The following is a 27,219-nucleotide window of genomic DNA, read 5'->3' on the forward strand; positions in this document are numbered from 1 at the left end:
ATGATCTGAATTATTGTGGTTCTCTCATTACACGAAAAACTTTTTATTTAGTAACTAAATCAAAGAATGAATATAAGATTTTAAATGAACACGGTTATTTTCATCAGTCAAATTATTGAAAACGGGTTATTTTCCATGATATTTCCACATTATCTATCGGTCATCGTTGACGAGGTTGTAGTTAGCGGGTAGACGTTGACGGCACTAGAAGCGTCCATACCGGACTAGCTCCTTCCTATTCGCTGTGTGTAACTGGTCCCCACCACCACCACCACCACCACCACCACCACCAGAGGAGTTCCAGCGCGCCGTGCTGATCTGCACGGGCGTGGCGCAGTCCCCGCAGCTGGTGGGCACGGTGTTCGCCATCTTCGACGCGGACGGCGACGGCCGCCTCAGCTACAAGGAGTTCATCGCCATCATGAAGGACCGCCTGCACCGCGGCTTCAAGGTGAGTCGGGCCTGAGTGGGGCGCAGCGGGACAAGTGGGGTCGTGTTCCTGTGGTGAATAAGGTTACCAGAGCTCATAGAGGGGAAGGGGGAATGAGGGTAGGGTCAGCAACGTGTGGTGATGCCAGCGTAACCGCTTACCATACCGCTTTTTTCCAACCTAGTGGTATAACAAAAAAGGCTACAATATTCTACTCTTCCATTCCTTTTCACCGGCCAATATCTAGTCTGTCATTCAAATTATAAACTCTCTTACATTTAAGAAGTTAAATAATTTAATGTTTTTTATGTTTATCAAGTTTGAACCGCCAATAAAATTTTCTCAATTACACAGTATGCGTAAATATAAGCACATAGTAATATAAATCTAAACATTTTTGAATATCATATCAAAAATTGACCGCTCCAGCGGGATTCGAACCCGCGTCTCCGACTGACCGTGTCGGCGCTCTAGCCAATTAAGCTATGGAACGATGTACCCGCTAGAGCGAAATTCTTGATATGATGATTTTTATTTTCGGTTTAAGCGAAGCGAAGCGGTTGCGCTCTAGAGCGCCGACACGGTCAGTCGGAGACGCGGGTTCGAATCCCGCTGGAGCGGTCAATTTTTGATATGATATTCAAAAATGTTTAGAATTCCTAATGTGAGGGTAACACAAAAATAAAATCGTACATAATATAAATCTATTTTCCTTCAGTCGTACGCAAAAAACGAGGGTTGGGAGGCGTTCAAAACGTGCGTCAAGCAGGAGATGAAGAGTGCCGTGTGAAAGAACCTCGCAACAGAGTTCCGTCTCCAACTAAACGTATTTATAATATTAGCCATCTTGCCAGTCATCGTCGATCTCTTAGTTGTTTACTCGATAGCACTCCTGAGATAATTATTTAATTCCTAATACGCGTAACTTGCACAAAATTCATATTAATATCATATACACTCCATTGGCTCAAAATATTATTATATTAATTAATTAGTCACATTTATTTGACGTTAAAAACGTTTATTTAATAAGAGTGAAGATATGCACAACTTAGATAATAAAAGATTGGATTGTAATATGTAAAATAACAGTGTTTTGTTTTTTTGAGATTAATAATACTAATTTAAATATAATATGTATTAATTTTATGACGGTTCTGAACTGTTCGATAGAAAATAGTTAGTACTTAATTCGTGATATAAAATTAGTTACCAGTTCTGTGTCATTGTAGCGGGTTGTTACATTTTATTAAAGTTGTAACGAGTATTAAAACCTAAACTGTTCCTTAGATTTTATTATATACCTATACATCAAATGTATTTGTATTAGAATTTATGTTATTTATAATAGTAAAATTGTCTCTGTTACCACCATTACCATTATAATAATTTGTTAAAATTTATAATAAAAATTACATGGCAATACTTAATTTCATTTTTTTTTCATAATTATAGTCTGTGTATTAATTTTCCATTGATCAATTAAAATTATCTTTCTTTCTTTTGTCTGCTTAATTTTTTTTTTTGCCATGTAACATCAGATCTGAATTAATTAAATAAACTTCTTTATTTTATGACAAACCAGTGATTTATGTGTACTAAAATAAAGCTTATGTAGCTTGGTTATTGTTGGCCTATTTATTTGAACTATGTAAAATAAGTATTTATACTATACAGAACACAACATGAAGTGATTCATTTGCTAGTCACTTGAAGTTAAGCAACAAACGAACAAACATAAGAATAATATTTATTATTGTGATTATTACATTATAATTTATCAACGGTTGTAAAATTATGCCTATGCTTTTTGTGCTAATAAACGATGTTGCTGAAAATAATAATCTTTTATTTCCTACTAGCTGTGCCCGCGACTTCGTCCGCGTGAAATTTAACAAAATATTATTGTTCAGTTTGCTGAGCTGTAAAATAAATAAATATCTAAAATGAAAGTAGCGTAATTTACTCCTTACTACATCAGCTATCTGCCAGTGAAAGTCCCGTCAGAATCGGTCCAGCCGTTCCAGAGATTATTCGGAACAAATAGTCAGACAGACAGAAAAAAAATTGTAAAAAATGTTATTTTGGTATATGTACCGTGGATACATCCATATGCATTTAGTAAAAAATGATTATTTTAATATTACAAACAGACGCTCCAGTTTTATTTATTTGTATAGATCAAATTATTATTACACTGAATGATTTGATCTTTTTATAAATTGAATTCCATTGTATCATTTTACCAAGAAGTCGGATCAAAATAGAATTTTTTATGATTTCCGAACAACAAAATGATATTTCATTTAAAATACCTCTAGGTTACAACATTCGAAACCCTAAATCACATTTAGCAGTTCTTTGAAAAAATATTATAACTGAATTAAAAAAATAGTCATTCATTCTAAGATAAACCAGAGTAAAGTAAATTTTCGAAATATAAAGAAAATGTTTAAAATAAAACGCATAGTTATTCATCGTATAGATTTTTATTGAGTCTTAATATAAATAAAACTGTTACATTTTAAATTAACATCTCGCGACGAAGATATTACGACATTCAAAGATAATCTACTCTTAAAACAAGTTAGGATAATACGAAAAAATAGGCATTAACTAACTATGCTTGAAAATATTAACTTTAAATCGACTACAAAAGGTAATATATTTTTAATGAACATTCACCAATTGTAAGTTACTAGTTTTTGTAAGAAATGAAAATAAAGAAATTGGTCGGGCTTACGCAGAAAAAATATTTTGTAATCAGGATTCATTGCGACTTATGCTTTTGTTCGAAAACAAATACAAAATTTGTATGGAATTATAGAACACGTGTTTGTTCATAATAAACTATAGAATCAAAAGAAAAATTGGACGGAGAAAGTAATTTTTTTTTATCTATTGACATTTACTAACACATAATTTAATAAGTTCAATGAAGCAACCTCGATTGTATTACTAGTTAGAATATTATTTAATAATTTTTCCAAAAAAATATATAGTATTATTACTAAATGTTACTAGTTTACGAATAACAAGCTTATAAAAGTCGGAAAGATAACTTTAGAAAATCTTCTAAAAGTTGAATCTAATTTTGTTAACCAATGTACAGTAACCACGTGCCACAATTGTAGTAACTTCTTCTAAGTGTGTACCAACCTAAGAATTTAAAAAAAATTAAACGTTTGCCAGCTACGTGTATCAAATTTTTAATAATTTTTATACAATCTCAGTCTTAATACCAAAATGTCGATATTTTTTTATAAAATAAATATATTTTGAACACTTTGCATTATTTGAGTAAGTTTTATTTTGATTAATTATAGTATATAATAGCCATTTTATATGATTTCTTCTGATAAGCTTCTAAAGAAAAACATTATTTTTTTATATATTCTTTGCGGTCACAAACGTAATTAATATCTATTAATTTACATTAGAAACAATAATTTAAATAACCACAAGAATATACTGTATATAACCTAAGGGTAATTTTAAAACACAGTTCATATTTACTAACAATGACATATAATTTATTTCAAAGCTATATTATAATTAATTCATGAAATTAGCGAAAAGAAAGGAATAATGTAATCTAAATTACTCAGCACAACCAAGTTCTTATCTAACTAGCATGTTGCTAAAAAGATTTAATCAAAATTTACTTTATACGTTATTAAAACATTTAAAATCCTTTAAAACAGATAAAATAATAAACGAATATGAATCAAAGTAATTATATTACACGTAATTAAATTATTACATTCAGTAAGTACAACAGATATACAATAAATAACTTAGATCAAGCTACATGTACTTTAATGAAAAATATTTAAAGAAGGAGAATGATCACCACGCTCTACAGAGCTCAAGTTAGTTAAGTTAGCGTAACACTGCTTTTAGATTTACTTATCTATAAGACATGGACTCAATTTAGCTAAATCAGCTATTTACAAATAGCCAATTAAGTAAACGACCGTAGTCACTGAAGCTGCTCAAATTATTTAATAATTAAAACAATAAAATTAATAAAATTTATGAGTATAGACAAGCGAGCATTCTACCACTGTGCACTGGCAAGAACTTGAGGAGGCCGATGTGCAGACGTGAATATTTATTAACAGAATCAATCTCCTTCTTTTTTAAATATTTTGAAAGTAATGACAGTTCATTTTAAGAAGTAATATTTTCAAATAACACTTTTTATTATTACAGACGCGTTCTTTGTACGTTTGTCTTAGTCGAACAAAAGAAATAAATACAAAATGCAAAAAAAAAAAACAAAGAAAATGCAAGCTTTCATAACAGTAACTAATTTTGGAAAGAGATCACGGGGCTGGTCAAAATGATTTAACGATTGTCGACTGTGTTTGTTGATGAATCAAAAAAATTACATTTTAGTAGACATTTAAATGTACAGATAATATATTAATGTAATTATAAGTAATGTCATATTTGTCATTTCGACAATGACAAACAAAGTCGACAATCAGTGTATTAACCCTTTCGCTGCGGTGGACGTATTACATACCGTAATATGCCCATAATTTTTTTTCTCATTTTGAAATATGCAATGTTGTTTTATTATAAATTCTTTCTTATTTTATGTTAAACGCAAGATGCGTGTTAATAGATATTTAATATAAAAATAATTAGTTTAAAAGAAATAATACGATGGGCGTATTCATTTAATTAAAATAGTCGCTATACATATAGACTAAGGGTGTTTGCTTACTATATGTAAAGTTATAAACCCTTACAGTGGTCCAATTCATACTTAGTATACATAGATATGTATTAATTTTCGTTGTATTGACAAGCAACTTTATAAGTATTTTACAAGTTTAATAACGCAGAAACATAACACAAAGTATATTCATTTATATATTACAATAAAACTAGTTACAAATTCTTTCATTTTTAAAATTACTAGTTTAACCGTGGTCACGTCGACTTCGACTACATAATGATAATTTATCAAACGGAAGCTGTTTACAAAACGGACCTGATAGATATTTTAAACATTTTTTTTTTAAATTAATATATATCTTAAATAGCAGTGTGAATGGCGGGACAAAGAGGCCGGTAGTGCATAGAAAGGGTTAAAACTGGTTCGAAATCACTTAAGCCCCAGAGTTAAGAAACATGTGTTCCGATGGCGAGCGGTGGTCCAGCAGTGGTCCAGCGGTGGTCCAGCAGTGGTCCAGCGGTGGTCCAGCGGTGGTCCAGCGGTGGTCCAGCGGTAGTCCAGTGGTGGCCCAGCGGCGGCCCAGCGGCGGCCAGCGGCGGCGCTCAGTGGTCGTGGAAGCGCTCGTCCGGGCCGCGCGCGGCGCTGAGGCGGTGGCGCAGCGCGAAGGCCGCCAGCACGCGCGCCACCTGCCGGCAGCCGTGTGTCACTCGTCACTCGTCACTCGTCACCCGTCACTCGCCACTCGTCACTCGTCGCTCGTCACAAGACTCGAGCGGGCCGCGCACTAGCATAGAGCTCGTGTCGCAGTCCATCTCGAGATTGTGTGATTCTTTGAAGTTAAACTTCTTAACGCACGCTCGGCTTGGGTGAGACGGTGAATGCGTGACGAGAGCCTTACGAAAAGTGTTATTTGGCGAGGCGGATGGAATTCGAGAAGAAGGTGTAAGTTGGTGAAGATACAAAATTTTACTTCAGTCGTGTGGTCTAAGGCACACTCATTTTTTATTATTATTTAATATTCATAAAAAATAACGTGAACTCATGTGTTTTGCCTATAGTCACCACGCTGAGCAGGCGGGTTGGTGACTATGGGCAAAACACATGAGTTCACGTTATTTTTGACGTAAACTTGTGGAGGCCTATGTCCAGCAGTGGACTGTATAGGCTGTAAAGAAGAAGAAGAAGAAGATTCATAAAAATATTTGAACAATTTAATAGAATCAATACCGATTGGTCCCCTCAGTGATTAAAAGTCAAGAATAAGTAGCATATTGGCCGCCGACATGCAATAATTTGAGGCCCAGGCTTTTTGACTCCCTACAATTTTTTAAGTGTAAGTTTTTTGTGTAAATATAAATACATGCGCAGACCTGTCGTTACGTATACGAAAGTGTCACAGACTCAATATCAAATGTTTGCATATAAATATGAATATGTTTGAATTTCAAGTTGCAGTTTTTCTTCAAATGTTAAAATGAGTCAAATTAATCTTAGATTGTCCTAACAGTAAGCACTAGTAAATACGCAACAGCGAGCTCACCTCGGCGGGCGAGTCCTCGTGCACGGCGTGTCCGCAGCGCGTCAGCACCTGCATCTGGAACTTGCCTGGCGGGAGATACAGTTATTTACAGTTAAGTATTACAACACGTATGTCGAACGACAAAAACTGATGTTGACGAAATAATTACAGTTAAGTTTTAGTAGGTAAGGTTTAATATAATGTGGTCATCAAATCGTGTCAATCGCGAAAGTACTTTATTAATTATACTATTTTGATGTTACCTTACGCAAGAGTGATATGGTATGATGATGGTAGTGGTACATGTGATAATTTATAGACAGCAACATTAAAATAATATCAGAATGGTAACTCGATGTCAGTGCAATAAATTTGCAAAGAATGTGCTTTATGTAGTGTCTGTAGACTGTGTGCAGAGTGTGTGTAGACTGTGTGCAGAGTGTGTGTAGACTGTGTGCAGAGTGTGTGTAGACTGTGTGCAGAGTGTGTGTAGACTGTGTGCAGAGTGTGTCTAGACTGTGTGCAGAGTGTGTGTAGACTGTGTGCAGAGTGTGTGTAGACTGTGTGCAGAGTGTGTGTAGACTGTGTGCACAGTGTGTGTAGACTGTGTGCAGAGTGTGTGTAGACTGTGTGCAGAGTGTGTGTAGACTGTGTGCAGAGTGTGTGTAGACTGTGTGCAGAGTGTGTGTAGACTGTGTGCAGAGTGTGTGTAGACTGTGTGCAGAGTGTGTGTAGACTGTGTGCAGAGTGTGTGTAGACTGTGTGCAGAGTGTGTGTAGACTGTGTGCAGTGTGTGTATACTGTGTGCAGAGTGTCTGTAGATTGTGTGCAGAGTGTGTGTAGACTGTGTGTAGACTGTGTGCAGTGTGCGTAGACTATGTGCAGTGTGCGTAGACTATGTGTAGTGTGTCGTCCTGTGCGCGTCACCTTGCATCTGTCCGACGGTGAGCTCGCGGTCGAGCCCGTCCAGCGAGGCCAGCAGCAGCAGGCGCGGCGCACGTACGGCCAGGAAGGCGGCGGACAGACCGCGGAACCAGCCCGCCCAGTGCCGCTCCGTGTGCGCCAACTCCACCCGCCAGCGGTACCTGGGCGGGCCACTGTACGTTTACAAGACAAACAGTCGTGGACCACGAGGAGGCCGGACGACGTGCTATTAAGGAACACAGCTGGTAAAACACGATCACCAAATCTACCCTGAAGTCTCAGTGGAAATCAAATCCACAATGCTCGAACGAATTATAATGGTTCTTTCGAGCCAAAACTCGAAAAAACGTTCAGTCACGGATGAGTTAACGTCTAGCATATCCGCTACAGCCATAACTGTGACAGGGATTTTTTTTTTGGCAATGGCGAATAAATACCTATCGCTGTCACATTTTCCCAAGTAGTGGAAGGTCGCTCATGTATGAATCCTTCGCAAACCGGCCGAAGAGGACTACACCCACCCGATATCTTACAGACCTATAGGACTCCTGTTGATCCTTGGAAGGACAGTTGAGAAGCTAATGATAGGCACACTTCAACGGAGGCTCTGCCCATCTCTGCATCGTAGTCAGATTCACGCCACAAACGAAACAGAGGACGCCTATGGTGGTCCCCTGATTTACTCTGACGGCAGCAAAATTGAGGATAAAGCTGCCGTAATGTAGTGGAACCGAAACAGGGAAGTAAGGTACTCCACATTCCAACTAGAAACGCACTACACGGTGTTCCAATCGGAGACGTACGCACTCTTCAGAAAAATGGAAATGGTGAAAAAATCGAAAACTAGCTCAGCCAAGATACTGTGCAACTCAAGATCTTCTTTAGCTAGACTTAGGAACCCATGAATCACTCATCCTCCGGCTCTCGAGATGAAGAGATGCATACGGGAGATCCGTGAGGCCGGAAGGAATATGCAATTTTCTGGGCAAAAAGGCAGCGCTCACTAAAAAGGGCGCACCTGACTACGATAAAGTATCGGCGTCGTGTGCTAGGAAACTGATAGAAGAGGGTACAGCCAAAGAATGGCAATCGAGATATGAGTCTTAAAAGACAGGCACGATCATGAAAACGTTTCGAACATGAAGACCGCTAGCAAAGAGGTAAGAAAAACGACAGTAATATTATTCAATACTTAAACGCTGACTGACCATGCAGGATTCGCAGCGTATCTTCATCGGGTCCATCTCAAAGACAGGCCCTCAAATCGATCTGCGACACTGAACCGTGAGGAAACCGTATTCTACTTACTCTTAGACTGTCCACTATGCGACTCTAACAGAGTGGACTTGTAAATCCATATCCAAGACACCCTAAACCAGTTCACGCTTCACGCCATCTTGGAGCAATCCTTTTTTTTATGTCACTAGGTCGGCAAACAAGCGTACGGCTCACCTGATGGTAAGCGATTACAGTAGCTTATACACGCCTGCAACACCAGAAGCATCGCAAGCGCGTTGCCGACCCAATCCCCAATCCCCCCAGGAGCTCTGGTCACCTTACTCGCCAACAGGAACACAATACTGCTTGAAAACAGTATTATTTAGCTGTGATCTTCTGTAAGGTCGAGGTACTACCCCAGTCGGGCTGCTCCATATTTTGAGCAGGAAATTCCTGCTGTGCCCTACCTCAGTTGGTTTTTACGTAGGTAGGTATAGAGATGAGATACTAAGTCTAGTTATAAGAATATGTTAATAACACGGAATAAAAAAAAAAAGATTATGAAAATAAGAAACAATATGAATATAATAAAGCATCGAAAAACTAAGTAGTACTCACTTCATGCCCCCCACCGGTTTCATGAGGTGAGCAACGTCGCCCTCCCCCTCCCCCTCGAACTCCCCGTCCTCGTCCTCCTCGGTGATGACGTCACCGCGGCGCGGAGGAGGCAGCGGCTCTGTCGGAGACTCGCTCTGGTAGTTCTCCACCTCATTGGTAGCAAGCTGACCCGTTTCACAACTGACAACAAATATACTCTATAAATGTCATATTATAATATTAACGCACGACAAATGAGAGTGTAATATTCTTTATTTTGACCATGATTAAGTTCCTACCGTTCTCCTACAAACAGAGAGAGGATTGATCAATCCCTCCAACAATCAGACAACTTACTTTATAATCTGACTCGGCATCGACACTCTGGCTGAGGCAACATTTCGCACTTGACTGCTCCTTACACTAGAAAAAAAATTAAATGATGCAATTAATTAAGTAGCGATATTCTTTTATGTTTTTATGTTACAATTTTATATAAAGAGTTTAACTTCAGTTCAGTTCAGATCGACAAATATTTGGGGGCCGGAGCCTCCAGGAATTCAAATCCGGCCCTACGTTAAAATTCTTTTTAACAATTATTTAATAACTCACCACCACTCAATAGCGTGCTCGATACTTTTAAAATGCGTTGGTCTGCTTCGTAGGAAACTTTGCATGCTCGCTAGCGCTTCCATTGCTGTACCTGGGATTCAAAACCAAACAATTGACTCAACAGTTCAAATAAAGTTAAAAAAAATAAATAAACATTTAATGTGTGTGTCTATTTAGTACAATAATAAAGTTAATGAGTCTGTTAGAATTACAAATTTAATGTCTTTTTTCGTCCCATTTACTTTTTGAAGCACCTTCATCAAGTGTAGAGACTGAGTGTAACAAGTTGAGTGATGCATGTAGCAAATTGAGAAAATAACTGTAGCAATTTGAGAAATTAACTGTATCAAGTTGAGAAAATAACTGTAGCAAGTTGAGAAAATAACTGTAGCAAGTTGAGAAAATAACTGTAGCAAGTTGAGAAAATAACTGTAGCAAGTTGAGAAAATAACTGTAGCAAGTTGAGAAAATAACTGTATCAAGTTGAGAAAATAACTGTATCAAGTTGAGAAAATAACTGTAGCAAGTTGAGAAAATAACTGTAGCAAGTTGAGAAAATAACTGTAGCAAGTTGAGAAAATAGCTGTAGCGAGTTGAGAAAATAACTGTAGCGAGTTGAGAAAATAACTGTAGCGAGTTGAGAAAATAACTGTAGCGAGTTGAGAAAATAACTGTAACGAGTTGAGAAAATAACTGTAGCGAGTTTATGTATTTGTCCATACATACAAGTTTACAGAGTTTTACTCCAGACACAAGTAAGTCAATCGGACAAAAAAAAAGAAAATCAGGTATGTCAAAATGAAGAAAATGATAAATTTAGTATTAAAAATATACCACCTTATCAAATTACAATAATTAAAATTTACAATGTCAATAAAAATACATTACTGTCAGTACATGTAGTATAAAAATATTATAACTTAAATGAAAACATTTGCAGCTATTGAGTAACAGTTTGGAGTAGAATCCTGTACACTTATACAAAGACATAATTATATCTAGTTAAAATTTAGAATTTTGTTTATTAAAATACATTGGTGTCAGTATATTAGATGTCAAAAGAAATTCAAATGTCAAAATTAGAAAAATAAAATATTACTAATGTCAAGATTAAATTATAATAAATAAATAAATAAATACAATAAAATTAATTTTATAAAATAGACAAACATACAAAGATAATTATAGTCCTTTTTTTAAATTGAGTAAGTGCATGTAGTGAATAGACTGCATGTTGCGAGTGGAGTGAATGTGTGTAGCAAATGGATTAAGTTTGTGTAGCAAGAAGAGTGAGTATGTTTAGCAAGTTATTATAAGTGTAGCGGGTGGAGAGTGAGTGTGTTTAGTAAGTTGTGTAATAAGTGTAGCGAGCGGAGTGTTTTTTTTTTATACTATGATAGGCTTGCGTTTGACCACTATTTCACCTGATGATAAGTGAAAATGCGGTCTAAGATGGAGCACGCTTACCTAGAAGTAACCTATTCACTCGCGATTTAAAGATCTCCAGGTTATAGTTTTCCGGAAACACAGGCGCTGGTAGAGAGTTCCATTCTTTGGCCGTACGGATCAAGAATGTACTAGCGAATCGCTTAGTGCGTATAAGGGGAATGTCAACCATATACGGGTGGCGTAACGTAGAGCGTCTGGTTGTACGATGATGGAAGGGGGAGGGGGGAATCAGGTTATGGAGTTCCTGCGCACACTCTCCAAAGTGTATCTGATAAAAAACCGATACTTAATAAAAACTAAAAATAACTGTAGCAAGTTGAGAAAATAACTGTAGCGAGTTTATGTATTTGTCCATACATACAAGTTTACAGAGCTTTGCTCCAGACACAAGTCAATCAGAAAAAAAAGAATGGGGAAGAAAGAAGGGGGAGGGGGGGAATCAGGTTATGGAGTTCCTGCGCACACTCCGAAGTGTATCCGATAATTAATAAAAATGTTTAGCAAGTGGTGTTACAAGTGCAGCGAGCTAGTGCCGGGACTCACCCTCGACGACGTCGATGACGGCCACCCCGCGCACGTGTGGCTCCAGAGCCGGCGCGGCGGCCGCGCGCACGGCCAGCGCGCCGCCCATGGAGTGCCCCAGCAGCAGCAGCGGCGGCAGCTCGGCCGCGAACAGCTTCAGCAGCACCTGCTCCACGTCCCTGCCACGGCAGTTTTAAATAACACGTGAAAACATACATATTTACATATTTTTACTAAGCTGTGGCTACGGTACTAAAGAATATAGCCACCCCCTCTCTTACCGTGGGTGTCGTAAGAGGCGACTGAGGGATAACACAGTTCCGCTACCACCATGGAACTTAAAAAGCCGACCGGTGGGGGGATAACTATCCAACTGCTAGCTTTGAAATACACAGGCCGAAGACGGGCAGCAGCGTCTTCGGTGCGACAAAGCCAGTACTGCGGTAACCAACCCGCCTGCCCAGTGTGGTGACTATGGGCAAAACACATGAGTTCACGTTATTTTTGGCGTAAACTTGTGGAAGCCTATGTCCAGCAGTGGACTGTATAGGCTGTAATGATGACTAAGCATACGGTGTCTACGATAAAATCTACACAGAATTTATTCCATAAAATTAACTATTTTGTATTGTATCTATATTTATTATATACACAACACATATTAACAAGCACCCCTTTCTCGAGATATACTTAACCATAACTCACTTGACCAATGTTTCTATGCTAAGATCGTCCGGATCTTTAGCTTGAGTCTCACCATGGCCCCGTATGTCCAGAGCTACCACTTGACAATGGATCATGCTGGTTATTTCTTCCTGTAATTGTACAAATAATCTCTTTTTATTTAAATTGCAAATAACTGATGACGTTCATTATAGACACCTTACATTTACTGCCCTTATTGAGATGATTTCGGTGACATAGTTTTAGAAGAAAAGAACACAAACAAGTCACAATTATGATAAACATATAAATAGCCTATGCAATCATATGACATATACAAGGATGGAACCTGTGACCACTAGCACAACAAACAGTTTAAAGACTACCCCAAACTCATTTTATTAGGCTTTATTTTTTCTTAATTATTTATTACTAAATAACATTTACATGATATTAAAATTGTTTAGTTTAGGTGGTAGTTTATTACAAATAATATATTGATCACAGATAAAAAAAATTGTTATTACATAAGAATAACTGCACTTAACAGAAATAAATAAGAAAAAGTTAAAGTTACATTTTATTATTATCATATCTACTTATAAAAAAAAATTCTAATATCAAGCATTTAGTCAAATTTAGAAGGAAATAATTTACAACCGCAACTAATTTCTTGATTAAGGTAATTTGAATCTCACCAAAAGCAAAAGTACGTGAGAATAGTATTCCAACTGTGTTAAATATTGCAAATACTAATTTTAGTATTCTAACTGCGTCACACGTTGTATGTTTCATTCAAATACATACAAAATAATAATTATACAGCTGTACCTACTGTAAACAATGCCCAGCTTAGGCCGGAGTAGCCTCCTCCGTGCAAGGTCACGATCCTGGGCCTCTCGGGGCAGTCGGGCTCAGGAGACAAATACACCCTGAATACTCCACCCTCAGTTTCCACGTCAACGTATTTTTCGAAGTAGTTTCTCCAAGAAACTGGTGTGTAGTCTTTGCGACGCCCTCCACCAAATGGAGCTAGTCTGAAAGTTTTTGTCCAAAATTAGCAAGTTTAACGTCATAAATATTTCACGCATACGCAGCTTGTATCCTTTTCTTTAACTGGATTAGTTTTCATTCATTGAATTACATAAATATTAAGTAAAGTAACATTTACTTACTTTGAAACACCTGATGATTTCGGTGCCTTTGGCGGCAGTTTATTTTTCATGATAGACTTTTGTAAGGCTGACATCTTTTAATTTTCAATAACTTATCCTCTTACTATTATAAAATGTTTTAAATCAACGTAAGAACAGCAAACAATAACATCAACGGCTTGACATTATAGAAATAATTGATAATGTCAAAATCAAATTTGACAAAATATTAGAAAGTAGAAAGAAACTAGAAAGTTATACCCATAGATTATACAATTATATACTGGTAGTTATACCCTTGGGCGTTGGCCTTATATATGATACGGGATTATTGGCGAAGACATTTATACACAGCCTAAAACCAAAATTATAACGAAGAATTAAATTATTTAATTGAAATTTATTTTAACATTAACATTAGAATGACATAAATATTAATCGATTAGTACTATCGATAAATAATCATACTATAAGTTATTCGATACTGAAAATTCTTAACCGTAATTGAAGTAACAAAACGGCAGTGTCAATTTGACATACGTACTCCTATACAAATGTCAAACAATCAACTTCAACTAGTGCTTCGTAAATATTATCAATAACAACTAGATGAAACCCAAAAAAAGCCTGCTATTAAAAACATTATTTTTTGAATAAAGAATGTACTTTAGTCTAAAGAATAACTATATTGTGATGTTGTAAAGATATATTACATAGAATGAAGTCAATGGATATAAAAAACATATGCCGACTTTGCCTAGAATCAAATAAACAAACGCATGATATTTATAATACTTATTACGCGAAAAAGAAACTTTTATACTGCGACATGATATCAAGCTGCACTAAACTAAGGGTACGAAGATATTACTCAAAAACTACGACGGTCGTAATTTGTATTTATTAATTTCATTTATTTAATTATATTTTGCAGCCAATGAAAAAAGATGGTCTTCCGCCACTAATATGCAAAGATTGTAGTCGCCAATTGAAACGAACATATGAGTTTAACGAACAGTGTGAAAATAGTGAGAGAACGTTAAAATCATTGTTGCATACATCAGTACGTGACAATTTTTTTGTTGTGACTGATAACCCTGTCAAAGAGGAAGTAGTTCCAATTGAATTCAAAGAGGGTAAACATATTTATAAATAACACAGAACACTAAAAGAACATACGCCCAATGCCCACAAATTTGAAAATATAGATCAGTCTTGAAATTTTTAAATGAAATATAATGTTGTAAAACTATATTTAAGTATTTTTTAATTATTTGTAACTTGTAGTTTCATCCTTGTATGGTTTTATACTCTATGTATATAAAATACTAACATTATAGATTGTTATTATTAATCTTGACAAGTATTTTATATAACTACTAGTATTTTTAGAAGTAAAGATTTGCTTGCTTGTAATGCTAAAACTTCTAATCAGAATTTAAAGATTTTTTTCACAATAAGAAAGTCACAATATTAGCTAAATAGGCACTTGTCGTGAGACATTCTCGTACAAAAACAGTAGCTGTAATTGTGACACTACTTTTTCCTATTGGGAATGAAATTGAATAAAAATCTTCCATTGTAATTACATAAAACAACTGATCATAACTTCCAGAAGATGAAGCCTTTCAGGAAGATAATGACGGTTGGGATGCTGATGATGACAATGTAATTTTAGAGAAGATTAAGCTAGATAAGACAGCATTGACTGGTAATTACAACACCAATCTTATATTTTTTACATGATTTGTTTATACATTTTGAGATATTCAATGCTTTAGTATGTCAAAATAATGTAATAAAGATTTATGCTTCAGTTTTTATCCATATTTTTTAATTATTGTGAAACTCTTTTAAAATTACTTAATATAATTTTACAGATTCATTAAATAATGATAATAACGCTGAATCACAAGGCTGGGACTTTAAAACAGACAGCAAATCTGAATCAAACACAACAGAAATAGTTAGTGGTAAGTAGTCACAACTCGGCCTGTAACATCCCACTGCTGGGCATAGTTTTTTTCCCCAAATAGGAGAAGATTCGGAGATTAATCCATCACGCTGCTCCAATGCGGGTTGGAGGATAGTAAGTAGTCACAAATCAATAACTGATTCAGTCAGTTCAGCCTAATACAGTCCACTGCTGGACAAAGGCTTCCACAAGTTCCCACAAAAATGGAGTTAACTCATCTATTTCACTCATAGTCACCACGCTGGGCAGGCGGTTTGGTGCCCGCAGGGCTGGCTTTGTCGCACTGAAGACGCTGCTGCCCGTCTTCGGCCTGTGTACATCAAAGCCAGCAGTTGAATGGCTATCTCGCCATTGGTCGGTAATCGATTGCTTTCGTGCAACATTATATCAACTTTTTTTTTGTAATTAAACAAAACAACGATTTTTTTTCAGATAGTGTAGTTGAAAAGGAAGAACTGAAGAAAAGTAAATTTACCAAAAAACCAGGTAACACATATTGCACGCCTCTAAGGAGGTTATACTTTATAAATTATAAAAATACGGGTAGCACTTAATCTTGAACCTCTATAATTTTTATAACTTTTTTTTTTATTATATGAAGAAACTATTAACTAAAAAGCATATATTGAATATAAAGGCTGAAATTCTTAAATTTTTTACATAAATTTTTTTAGTTTCTACCAGTATAAAATATTGTGTGATGTGAATGAATCAGAGCCATCTGTTAATGTCTCCAAGAATCAAATCGAGTAATCAAACTTATAATCGTTGAATAGTCGATGATTATTTCCTAAGCAAGCTACTAGAGGATGCTGCTAAGTATAAATTAAATGAAAAAATCTATTTCGCCATAAGGATGGCGAAATAGATTTTTTCATTTAATTTATATTTAATTAATATCATGTGATACACACACTTAACGAACGTCAAAAATAATATCATTAAAAAAAAATAAACAATAATAAAAGAAAGTTAAGAAAGCAAAAATACCAAGCAATAATATAAAAATTTACGTCTTGAAATTAGACAGTGTTATAAGCAACCTTAACTTAGTCACAATATTCAAGTTCCCAACAAAATCCTAATATGTTGGTAGACATTACCTTCCTATTATATCCTTGGCTTTAATTAATATTATACAAAAATAAAATAAAATATGGACCTAGTGTGGGCCGAAAGAAAAAAAAAACCGGACGAAAAAACTCTCGGTACTCTTCATATACAAGACAAAAAACGCAACAGTGTGACCATGAATGATGAGGACAAACCCGAGACAACCAATCGTGTGGGCCGAAACCACCACATGCTATTAGTGTCAAACAATAGTTTTGAAGGAGTGCGTGGAGGCATGCACTTCAAACTTATTTCAATTTCATCGACAAGTAACGCAATAAGTAGTCGATGCAACAGTCAATATAATAATATTAAATATTTACACGAAAAGTCGATCTAATTTAAATGGGCCCACACGAAAACAACCAAATATCGATTAAAAAAGATCATCAAAATCGGTAAACCCAGTAAAAATTTCTGAGGTAAGCGAGGAAAAAAAATAGTCAAATTGTTCTCAATTACTGTTAAAAAGTAGGTATAATAATATCCTAAGTAATTTCGAGTGGCCACAACCTCCACGACAGTAAGTGGTTCGCAGGTGAGCGTCATATGCACCAGTGTGATGAGTGCGGCAAGTGTGTGACCACCAAAAGTAACCTGAAGGCACACAAGATCTGCCACACCTCGCAGCGACCCTTCAAATGTGAGGAGTGCCCGGCCACCTTCAGGTCAGCTGACAATCTCTCAAATCAAATCAAAAATAACTTTTAACTTTAGCTTCAAAAGTACCTTCGAATCGTAATTTTTCAAATAAAAATTTAATTATGGTTAATAGTAAAGCCACCATCGATAAAGAATGTAGACTCTTTAAAAAAAACTGTATTTTAATATAAATTTCCTAGTTAATTATTTTTATACTCACAGGTTAACAAGCGTAACAACAGTAAATTTATTCGTTTTGTTTCACAATATTTATACTTAAAGAATTTCAATTAATCTCACCGATTCTGTGGAAAATTTAAAAATATATACATTCTAAAATGTTTAGTATAAGGCGTGTTGCCTTATTAATACATTGTTCACTAAAAAATTAAACAAATAATGTGTTCACAAAAACTGTGTTAACATAACTACACATCAGGAAATAATTTTATCCACTGTACTCGAACATTGATTGAAAAGTGTGCAACTACCCACGAAACACGCTGAATACAATAACTAACTCGATTGTTGAAACCATTGACCATTTAAGTAATATAGTGCTATAAAAAAGGCTATTGATGATATGTTATCTGTTAATTGTGTAACTTTTTTAATTATTCAATATAAAATTTATTAAATAAAGTGTTTTTTCGAAATGAATAATTTCTCAAAAGTACATCAATGTCGGTAGAGGCTACAGTGCGCTGTCGCAGCACCGCAAGGTGCACTCGTCCTCGCAGCCGTACCACTGCGAGTACTGCTCCAAGGCCTTCCGCCGCCGCTCCGGACTCGTGCACCACATCCGCACGCACACCGGTACGTGCCTACATACGTACACACGTACACACATACACACGTACACACATACACACGTACACACCTACACACGTACACACGTACACACGTACACACATACACACGTACACACATGCATACGTACACACGTACACACATACACACGTACACATATACACACGTACACACATACACACGTACACACGTACACATACACACGTACACACATACACACGTACACACATACACGGTACATCCTTTTTTTTAATCTGGGGAAAATCCATCATCGATACCTCCGGCGCGGTGGCGCCAGAGGGCTATGTCAGGCTCCTACTGACTAAAAAACCACCACCACACCGCTACGTACTTACATAAGTACATACATATATACACATACATACACATACACACTAAGGACCTATTTCACCAATTTCCGATAAAGCTATTTGACAGGTGTCGTATTCGACGGCTAAACCTTTGTGATATGTTTTATACTCTTTCAAACCGAATCACTACATTTATGGCATATTTTTATTCGAAATTATGAACCTAAAAGTTGAAGTACTCTAATTTAATCGACATAGATAGTAATAGTCCTGTCTTTTAAGTCTATTTGTAATTAATATTCTGGATAAATTTTACATCCACAACTGGTGACCGTTCACACATGAGTTCACGCCATATTTGGCGTGAACTATACGCGAGTCCTATGACCAGCAGTGGACTGCGATAGGCTGAAATGAGTGAGTGAGTGGTGAAACTGAAATTTCAAATATAAAGCATGTTTTAAATCTTGTCGTAAAGTATTACCTCCTGTAAAAGAAACTTACTCTATGATGGAGTTTCTGGTTGTTGTGACAGGTGACAGACAATACAGCTGCACAATCTGCTCCAAAAAGTTCGTTCAAAAGGCGCAGCTTTCCACGCACTTGCGGCGACACAAGGGCTCCAAAGACTTCCTTTGTCAGGACTGCGGGAAAGGTAACGAGCTGGTGTTCTCAACAGCAGGAAATATCCTGCCCAAAATTTGGAGCTGGTATCTCAAACTTGCATGAGATCACAGCTAATTAATACTACTCACTGGGTTCCTGTGGTGAGTTAGGTGGCTAGAGCTCCTGGTAAACCGTATGCTTATATGCCGACCCAGTCGAATAGAAAAAATACTGGAATATACCCTTGCTAAAATGAACTGTTAAGAACCAACCCGCAGTAGACTGGCATGATGTATTAAGATCTAGTTTTAATATAATAACCTTAGAAGATTGTATATGAAAAGGCGGAAAGACGATCGGTAAGACTTGTCATAATTTTTTTAACCGACTTCCAAAAAAGGAGGTTCTCAATTCGACTGTATTTTTTTTTTACCGACTTCCAAAAAAGGAGGAGGTTCTCAATTCGACTATATTTTTTTTTTTGAGATCTAACGATTACTTTTCGAGTTATATCTAATAATGCGTTTTTACTTGACACTTTTTTCGTCGACCTACGTTATATTATACCGCATAACTTTCTACTAGATGCACCGATTTTGATAATTCTTTTTTTGATGGAAAGGAGATATCCCTAGTTTGGTACCATGGTAAGGAAACCAGGATCTGATGATAGGATCCTAGAGAAATCGAGGGAAAATCTCGAAAATCCACAATAACTTTACTGGGTGTACCGATTTTGATAAATTTTAATTTAATCGAAAGCTGATGTTTATCATGTGGTCACATTGAAATTTTATCGAGATCTGATAACTACTTTTTGAGTAATCTTTGATAACGCGTAGTTACTTGACTATTTTTTCGTCAATCTACGCTGTATTACTCGTCGATGTAATTGAAGTCGGTTTTTTTTTCGTTTGCGAGCAAACACAATTATTTTAAAGGCATGACGGTTGCCAGGATTGTCGGCTTAATATTGGGGTGGCCGTTAGTCTCTTTCGTACGGTATGATATTGTAAATGTAATATCATACACAATTTCACACCAGGGTTCCCCGTGAAGTCCGACCTGGTGGTACACCAGCGCATACACAGCGGAGACAAGCCCTACGGCTGCCACATGTGCGAGAAGGCGTTCACCACGTCCGGCAACCTGCGGATGCACGTTCGGATGCACAACCAGGAGCGGAAGTGAGTACTCGCTGCTATTTTAACTAGGTCATTGTGGAAAAATGGAAAATGTTAGGAGATACGAAAAAAATTTTTACTTACTTGTGCTGACCAAATTTTATTTTTCATACAATGAAATGAATTTCGTAATGTTGAGTCAAAGAGTACAGATTTTTTTTTGTAAAATGGACAACTTGACACATTGTAAATGTGCCAAAAAAAAAATTAACAAATCGTTGGTTTTTTTTTTTCTATAGCTAAGTGAAAATCTAGAGATATATTCTCTTGATACTTCTAGTACGGTGAAGCGCTCCGGCGCTATTTGCGGGGATAAAGTGTGTGAAAATATTCCGTGTGTACAATTCGAAATAATTGCTTTTAGAAGTAAATATTAACAATATATATAACAAAACTAGTACAAACCTTTGATTATGTTAATTGTAATGTAATGAAACGACGCACGTAGAATTGTCGCAAACAGTAAGAACTCGAAGAACGGTACAGTTCAACAGTCGTCTCGGTGGCCACCAGGTTCAAGTGCCCGGAGTGCGAGCGCAGCTTCGTGACCACCAGCTCGTTCAACGTGCACATGAAGCGGCACCGCGGCCAGCGCGACCACCGCTGCGAGTGCGGCAAGGCGTTCTACACGACGTCGGCGCTCAAGCAGCACTCCGTCGTGCACAGCGGCCTCAAGCGCTACCAGTGCAAGCTGTGCGAGCGCCGCTTCGGCCAGCCCGGCCACCTCACGCGCCACTTCCGGCGCGACCACGCCGCGCCCGACGCGCCGCTGCCGCCGCCGGCGCACTTCCGGCGCGTGCTGCCCGACGAGCCGCCCCGCCCGCCCCGCGCGCCCCGGCCCCGCCCCGCCGCCCCCAAGAGCGAGCGCCTCTAGCGGCCCGACACTTCCGGCGCGTGCTGCCCGACGAGCCGCCCCGCCCGCCCCGCGCGCCCCGGCCCCGCCCCGCCCTCAAGAGCGAGCGCCTCTAGCGGCCCGACACTCGCCTGTCCTTGTAGTGAGGTAGGGCGTAGCGGGACATGTCCTACTTAAATCAGAAACGACCAGTCTGGGTAATATTGGGCTAGAGAGTAGTGTCGTGTTCTTGTGGTGTGTGAGGTGACCAGAGCTCCTGGGGAGGGTCGGGGGTGGGGTCGATGACGTGCTTGCGGTGCTTCTGGTTGCAGGCGTCTTTAGACTAACGATGGTTACCGGAAGTAGTTGCTTACCAACGGGTAGGCCATCCGGTTGTTTGCCAATTTAGTTGTTTAAAAAAATCCTGAAAAGTACTAAAAAGATGGTCACAGCTGAAAAACTGTGAAAAATTTTTAATGTGCTAAAATTTTTTAAACTACCTCGTACCGATGAATTTAGTGTAACTTTTTTTTATGAATTTTTCATTTAGTCAGTTAAATTTGTGTTTACATTTTAAATAATAATAAATGTGAAAGGCTAACTTTTTAAAAGCTATGTTTTAGGCGGAAAATTATTGAAGATTTATCATCTGTTTGAATTGTTACATTCAAAAAGTATTGTTAAAACTAAAAACGGGATTCTTACCATGTTTGACGTTGATCATTCTGAGTTTCGAGTATTTTGGCACTGTTGGATATGAACGGATCACCTATGGTAAACTTCTCGTTTTATATTTTTATAATGATTAAAATCATTAAAATTAACCATAGTATTTAAAAAGTTAATTTCAAAAACTTTAAATTTTTATGATTTTATTGGTTACTAAATATATAGCAGGGGTCTCCAAAATACGACCCGCGGACGAAATCCGGTCCGCCTTAGACTCCCGACACACTTAAAACCAGTGACGTAGCGAACTTAACTCGCGCCCGGGGCACCTTTACCTACCTACTACTACTACTACTACTACTATACCTTTTTAGTGCAATTCGAAAACCTATATAATATGTCCAGCAATTTTTGTTTTGTTTTTTTGACCCCTTTGTTAGTAGCGCCCGGGCCATTTTGCCCATCCCCTCGCTACGCCACTGTTTAAGACTAACGTCATCAATCTTGCACGCGACAGCTTATTTCATATTTTTGTTATTAATACTGTGATAAGTTGAAAAAAAAAAACAATGATAATTTTTCTGTTTTATTTACGTGCAAAATAAAACTTAACTTAAAAAATATAGTTAAAGGCAGAAAAATATAAACTGTTTTAGACCCTTGAAACATACTGAAAACATTATTATAGCCCTAAGTCTACAGTGCTTGGAGACACCTGCTATATATAATTAATCTCAAATATTAAGTTAAGTTATAGAGATATAGTAATGAAAATGTTTAATAAGTTTTTTGTGTAAAATAAAATTTATACGAAATTGAATATATCGGTGGTTTTATTCCCAAATATGCGTTAATTTAAATTTTAAACAAATCAGAACTTTGTTTTAATACTTACTTGATATTCCCTAAGGAAGCCTAACTGAGGTAGGGCACAGCACAACTGAGGTAGGGCACAGCAGGAATTTCTTGCTAAAAATATGGAGCAGCCCGACTGGGGAAATTTTTTTTTTTTTTTTTGATGCGAATGAAATGAAAGCGAGAACTGGAATGAAAGAGTAATAGCAGAAAACGTGCTCCGACCCCCATGTCGGAGGTATAAAAAAAAAACCCGACTGGGAAGTACCTCGACCTTAGAGAAGATCACAGCTAAATAATACTGCTTTCAAGCAGTATTGTGTTCCTGTTGATGACTAAGGTAACCAGAGCTCCTGGGGGGATTGGGGATTGGGTCGGCAACGCGCTTGCGATGCTTCTGGTGTTGCAGGCGTCTATAAGCTACGGTAATCTCTTACCATCAGGTGAGCCGACCGCTTGTTTGCCGAACTAGTGATATAAAAAAAGCCATTATTTATGTAAATTTTAAGTACCATTAAACGTTTTATTGTAAAAAAATAAAATGATGAGCACCCAACAAAATGACAAACTAAAATAAAATCAAATGAAAAAAATTAGTATAAATACTATTTTGCATTTGACTAGTTTTAAAACAAAATACTTAAAATGATAATTAAAAAACTAAAGGAAAACGTTTTGGTCTCAAAAACTAAAATAATGCAAATATTTCGTTAATCATCATCATCTTCCTGCCCTTATCCCACCTATGTAGGGTCGGCACAACATGTTTTCCTCTTCCATTCCTCTCTTATTATTCGTCACTTCAGTGCTTACTCCTTTCTTTCTCATATCCTCACTCACACAATCCATCCATCGCTTTTTCGGTCTGCCGATCGCTCTTCGTTCTTCGACATTCATCCCTAACATTTTTTTACCGACATAGCGATCATCCCTCTTCATTACATGCCCATACCACGCTAACCTATTGCTCCTCATTTTCTCTGTCACGGGTGCTACTTTGAAACTTCCCCTTATATACTCATTTCTAATCCGATCTTTCCTCGTTACTCCACACATCCATCTTAGCATTCTCATCTCGGCTGCGTGCACTCTTCTTTCATCCGTCACTTTTGTTGCCCAACATTCCGATCCATATATTACGACAGGTCTTATGATCGTTTTATAGATTTTCCCCTTAAGTTTAAGGGGCATTCGTGGATCACAAGCTGTTCCAGAGACCTGTCGCCATTTCATCCATCCCGCATTTATTCTATTTTTCACGTCACGGTCTATGTTGCCGTCATTTTGTATTAATGACCCAAGGTAGCGGAAGTCGGAGCAGACTGGTAGGGATACACCATCTAAGGCAATATGGGAAAAACCGGACGAACCGCTGAAATCGCAGAACAAGTGCTCGGTTTTAGACCTACTTATCCTCAATCCCGCGCCCTCCAGTCTTTCCTGCCATTTTCCCAGTCTGCTCTGTACCTCAAGAACATTATCTCCGACAAGAACAACGTCGTCAGCAAACAGCATACACCAGGGTGCTTCCTCCTGTATGTCTGATGTTAGAACATCCATTACCAGGAGGAATAGATACGGGCTTAAAGCCGACCCCTGGTGCAAACCTACAGGCACACTGAACTTGCCAGTTACCCCGGCTTCGGACCGGACGTGGGTGCTAGCTCTATCATACATCGCCTGAACAAGTCGTACATACTTCTCTGGCACTCCTTTCCTTTTCATAGCCCACCACAGAACCTTACGGGGGACCCTATCGTATGCCTTTTCCAGATCTACGAACACCATATGTAGGTCTTTTTGTGCGAGTCGATATTTTTCGCAGAGTTGGCGGAGTGCAAATATGGCGTCCGTAGTTCCCCGGCCCGGCATAAATCCAAATTGGTTCTGTGTGACCTCACATTCTTCTCTCATTCGTCGCGCTATCACTTTCTCCCATATCTTCATGCTATTTGACATGAGCTTTATTCCCCGATAGCTGCTGCAGTCCTGTATATCACCTTTATTTTTAAAAATGGGCACCAGTGAACTGTAGCACCATTCCTCGGGTATGACCTCTTCTTGCAGCAACTTATTGAAAAATAAAGTCAGCCAATTCCATCCATCCGCCTTCAAAAACTTCCATACTTCCGCTGGTATACCATCTGGCCCAACTGCTTTTCCATTCTTCATACTCTGCACTGCCATCTTCACTTCCTCTATACTTACCTCTTTCACCATTCCTTCATTACTTCGTACATTTTCTAACACTCCGCTCCATTCATTTTCTTCATTCATCAAGTTATTAAAGTATCTCTTCCAGCGTTCTGTTATTTCCTCATCGTCCGTCAAAATCTTCCCCGCTTCGTCTTTTATACATTTCATATGGTTTACATCTCTTGCATTGATCTCTCTCTCTCTCTTGATATTCTAAAAAGATTTTGTTGACCTTGTGGGCTTTCTAAAAAATGATACAACTTATCTTGAGCCTTGGCCCTTGCGATAGCGACTGCTTTCTTAGCCTTCTTTTTAATGTTTTGGTAATCTGATCTTTTTATTTTCTTTTCTCTGTCATTTCCATCTTCCACTCTTTTCCATTCTTTGAAAGCATTCTTCTTTTCTTTCAAAATCGTCTGTACTTCCTCATTCCACCACCACGTATCCTTCTCTATCTTCCTTTTCCCTTTCGTTTGCCCTAAGACATCCCTTGCCACACTTCGCACCCACGTTGCCATCTCACTCCAGCACTCGTTTACTCCCATCCCCACCATATCTCCCATCTCTATCATTTTACCAACCACTCTTTCCCGGAATTCTGCAGCCACCTCCCTATCATCCAATCTGTACCATTTCGTTCTAACTGGGGGCTTCGGGCTCTTATTTAAACTCTGAACTTTCAGAGTTAAGTCCAGGAGCAGTAGCCTATGCTGGGAGACGAGACTCTCACTCGGTATTACCTTGCAGTCCTTGGCCGATTTTAGCCTGTTTCTTCTTAAAAGAATGTAGTCAATTTGTGTAGAGTGTAGACCACTACGGTATGTTATAAGGTGTTGTTCCCGTTTTTGATAAAATATGTTGGCTATTGCTAAGTCAAAGGCCAAGGCTGCTTCAAGTAGAGCTTCACCGTCTCGGTTCCTAACTCCGTAACCTCGGCCCCCATGCACCCTCTCATACCCGTCATTCATCCTTCCCACGTGTCCATTAAAGTCCCCCCCAATGTATATTTCCTCACACTCTGGTACTTTCATTATTACCGCATCAAAATCCTCCCAAAATCTTTCTTTCATACTGTCATCGCATTCCGTTTGCGGCGCATACACACTAACGACATTTAAAAGCGAGTTTTCAATCAACAGTTTTACTACAATAACTCTATCATTCACTCTTTTCACATCCATCACCTTGTTCTTGAGATCTCTATCTAACACTAACCTTTTTTTTTACACTGGAAAATGCATTTACGCACCCCCGTCACCCGAAGGCGACGGAAGTCTGAGACTCCCGGCGGGGAGTGCCATGCCGGACTACTCAGTAAAAACCAGCGGTGCCCTCGTCGTCCTGGTGGGGCGCCACAGGACCACTTAAAAGTATTCGCCATGACGCCCCGATCTAACACTAACCTAACCTAACCTAACCTAACCTAACCTACGCCATTTCTTTTCCCATCACAGCCGCAATAATAAAACTTATAACCCGCCCCTATTTCTCTTGCTCTCTGTCCCTTCCACTTCGTCTCCTGCAAGCACGCTATATTTATCCGTCTCCTTTCCAAAACATTTGCTAGCTCTCGTCCTCTCCCAGTCATCGTACCCACATTCCAACTGGCAATCCTCAAGCTCACCTCCTGGACTCGCCTCTTACGCTGCCCCCGTTCCTGGTGCAGCAACCCTTGTCCATTTCCCACAGACGCCGGGTGCTGCATCTGCGCGTCGCCCGTGGGGTACGCCCTAGCATTATCGCATACTCTAATTCCCAAGCTCATGTTGTAATGTAATGATTTGGCTTGTATATTTTACGACCAGCCGCCTGCCTGACATCAACCCTCCTTGGAAAATTCAAGGTAAGAAGAAGGATTTATGTGAGAGAAGGATCTGGGGTTACGGATACCAGTGCCACGGATCACGAGGAGGGGTGTGTGACACTAGCAGCTAGAGTAGTCCGGGGTCGCGTACCCGTAGCGGTTCCAACCAGTTATTGGATAGATATCTAGTGGCCCCACCCTCTGGACATATAAAATATTTCGTTAATATTTAAGTTTAAACAATAAAAAAATTAAAAAATAAAATAAATATTTTCACAAACGTCTAGTCTTATTTTACATTTGACTAGTTCTATCTTCACTAACTGATATATCTCCCTCACAATTTCCGTTCGCTTCACCCGATCACACTTTCCTCAAATCAAGTACTTCACAAAAAAACGATTTAAAAGGCGTAATTTATATAATCGATTCATTAAAAATCGA

At 38.0% G+C, this 27,219-nt stretch overlaps 6 protein-coding genes across 6 annotated transcripts in view; 4 read left to right on the forward strand and 2 right to left on the reverse strand.

The window, feature by feature from the left end:
• Positions 1-1,448, forward strand: part of LOC123664045 (calcium uptake protein 3, mitochondrial) — a 116,441-nt gene extending 114,993 nt beyond the window's left edge. Inside the window, exons 10-11 of the mRNA XM_045598665.1 lie at positions 294-451; positions 1,149-1,448. Coding sequence (XP_045454621.1) covers positions 294-451; positions 1,149-1,220 — 230 coding nt within the window. The 3' untranslated portion in view covers positions 1,221-1,448. The remainder of the gene's footprint in view (positions 1-293; positions 452-1,148) is intronic.
• Positions 1,449-5,722: 4,274 nt separating this feature from the next.
• Positions 5,723-14,017, reverse strand: LOC123664182 (protein phosphatase methylesterase 1). Its single transcript, XM_045598779.1, has 10 exons — positions 13,800-14,017; positions 13,460-13,661; positions 12,667-12,776; positions 11,983-12,140; positions 9,991-10,081; positions 9,736-9,801; positions 9,400-9,579; positions 7,567-7,724; positions 6,661-6,725; positions 5,723-5,806 (listed from the first exon to the last, which is right to left on the reverse strand). Exons 1-10 carry the CDS (start codon positions 13,871-13,873, stop codon positions 5,723-5,725), a joined length of 1,188 nt encoding a protein of 395 aa, XP_045454735.1. The 5' UTR covers positions 13,874-14,017.
• Positions 14,018-14,312: 295 nt separating this feature from the next.
• On the forward strand, positions 14,313-16,392 carry LOC123664044. The gene is made up of 5 exons (XM_045598664.1): positions 14,313-14,634; positions 14,713-14,914; positions 15,394-15,489; positions 15,659-15,751; positions 16,186-16,392. Exons 1-5 carry the CDS (start codon positions 14,497-14,499, stop codon positions 16,305-16,307), a joined length of 651 nt encoding a protein of 216 aa, XP_045454620.1. The 5' UTR covers positions 14,313-14,496; the 3' UTR covers positions 16,308-16,392.
• Positions 16,393-16,909: 517 nt separating this feature from the next.
• LOC123664183 (zinc finger protein 679-like) lies at positions 16,910-18,776 on the forward strand. Its single transcript, XM_045598780.1, has 4 exons — positions 16,910-17,135; positions 17,405-17,534; positions 18,200-18,324; positions 18,757-18,776. The coding sequence occupies exons 1-4, from the start codon at positions 16,910-16,912 to the stop codon at positions 18,774-18,776; spliced, it is 501 nt and encodes a 166-aa protein (XP_045454736.1).
• Positions 18,777-19,105: 329 nt separating this feature from the next.
• LOC123664184 (oocyte zinc finger protein XlCOF19-like) lies at positions 19,106-21,293 on the forward strand. Its single transcript, XM_045598781.1, has 3 exons — positions 19,106-19,284; positions 20,281-20,422; positions 20,933-21,293. Exons 1-3 carry the CDS (start codon positions 19,137-19,139, stop codon positions 21,291-21,293), a joined length of 651 nt encoding a protein of 216 aa, XP_045454737.1. The 5' UTR covers positions 19,106-19,136.
• LOC123664185 (craniofacial development protein 2-like) lies at positions 21,290-26,736 on the reverse strand. Its single transcript, XM_045598782.1, has 3 exons — positions 26,448-26,736; positions 25,495-26,175; positions 21,290-21,408 (listed from the first exon to the last, which is right to left on the reverse strand). Exons 1-3 carry the CDS (start codon positions 26,734-26,736, stop codon positions 21,290-21,292), a joined length of 1,089 nt encoding a protein of 362 aa, XP_045454738.1.
• Between the last annotated feature and the right edge of the window lie 483 nt (positions 26,737-27,219).

This window comes from Melitaea cinxia, chromosome 21 (genome assembly GCF_905220565.1).
Source record: "Melitaea cinxia chromosome 21, ilMelCinx1.1, whole genome shotgun sequence".
Lineage (NCBI taxonomy): Eukaryota > Metazoa > Arthropoda > Insecta > Lepidoptera > Nymphalidae > Melitaea > Melitaea cinxia.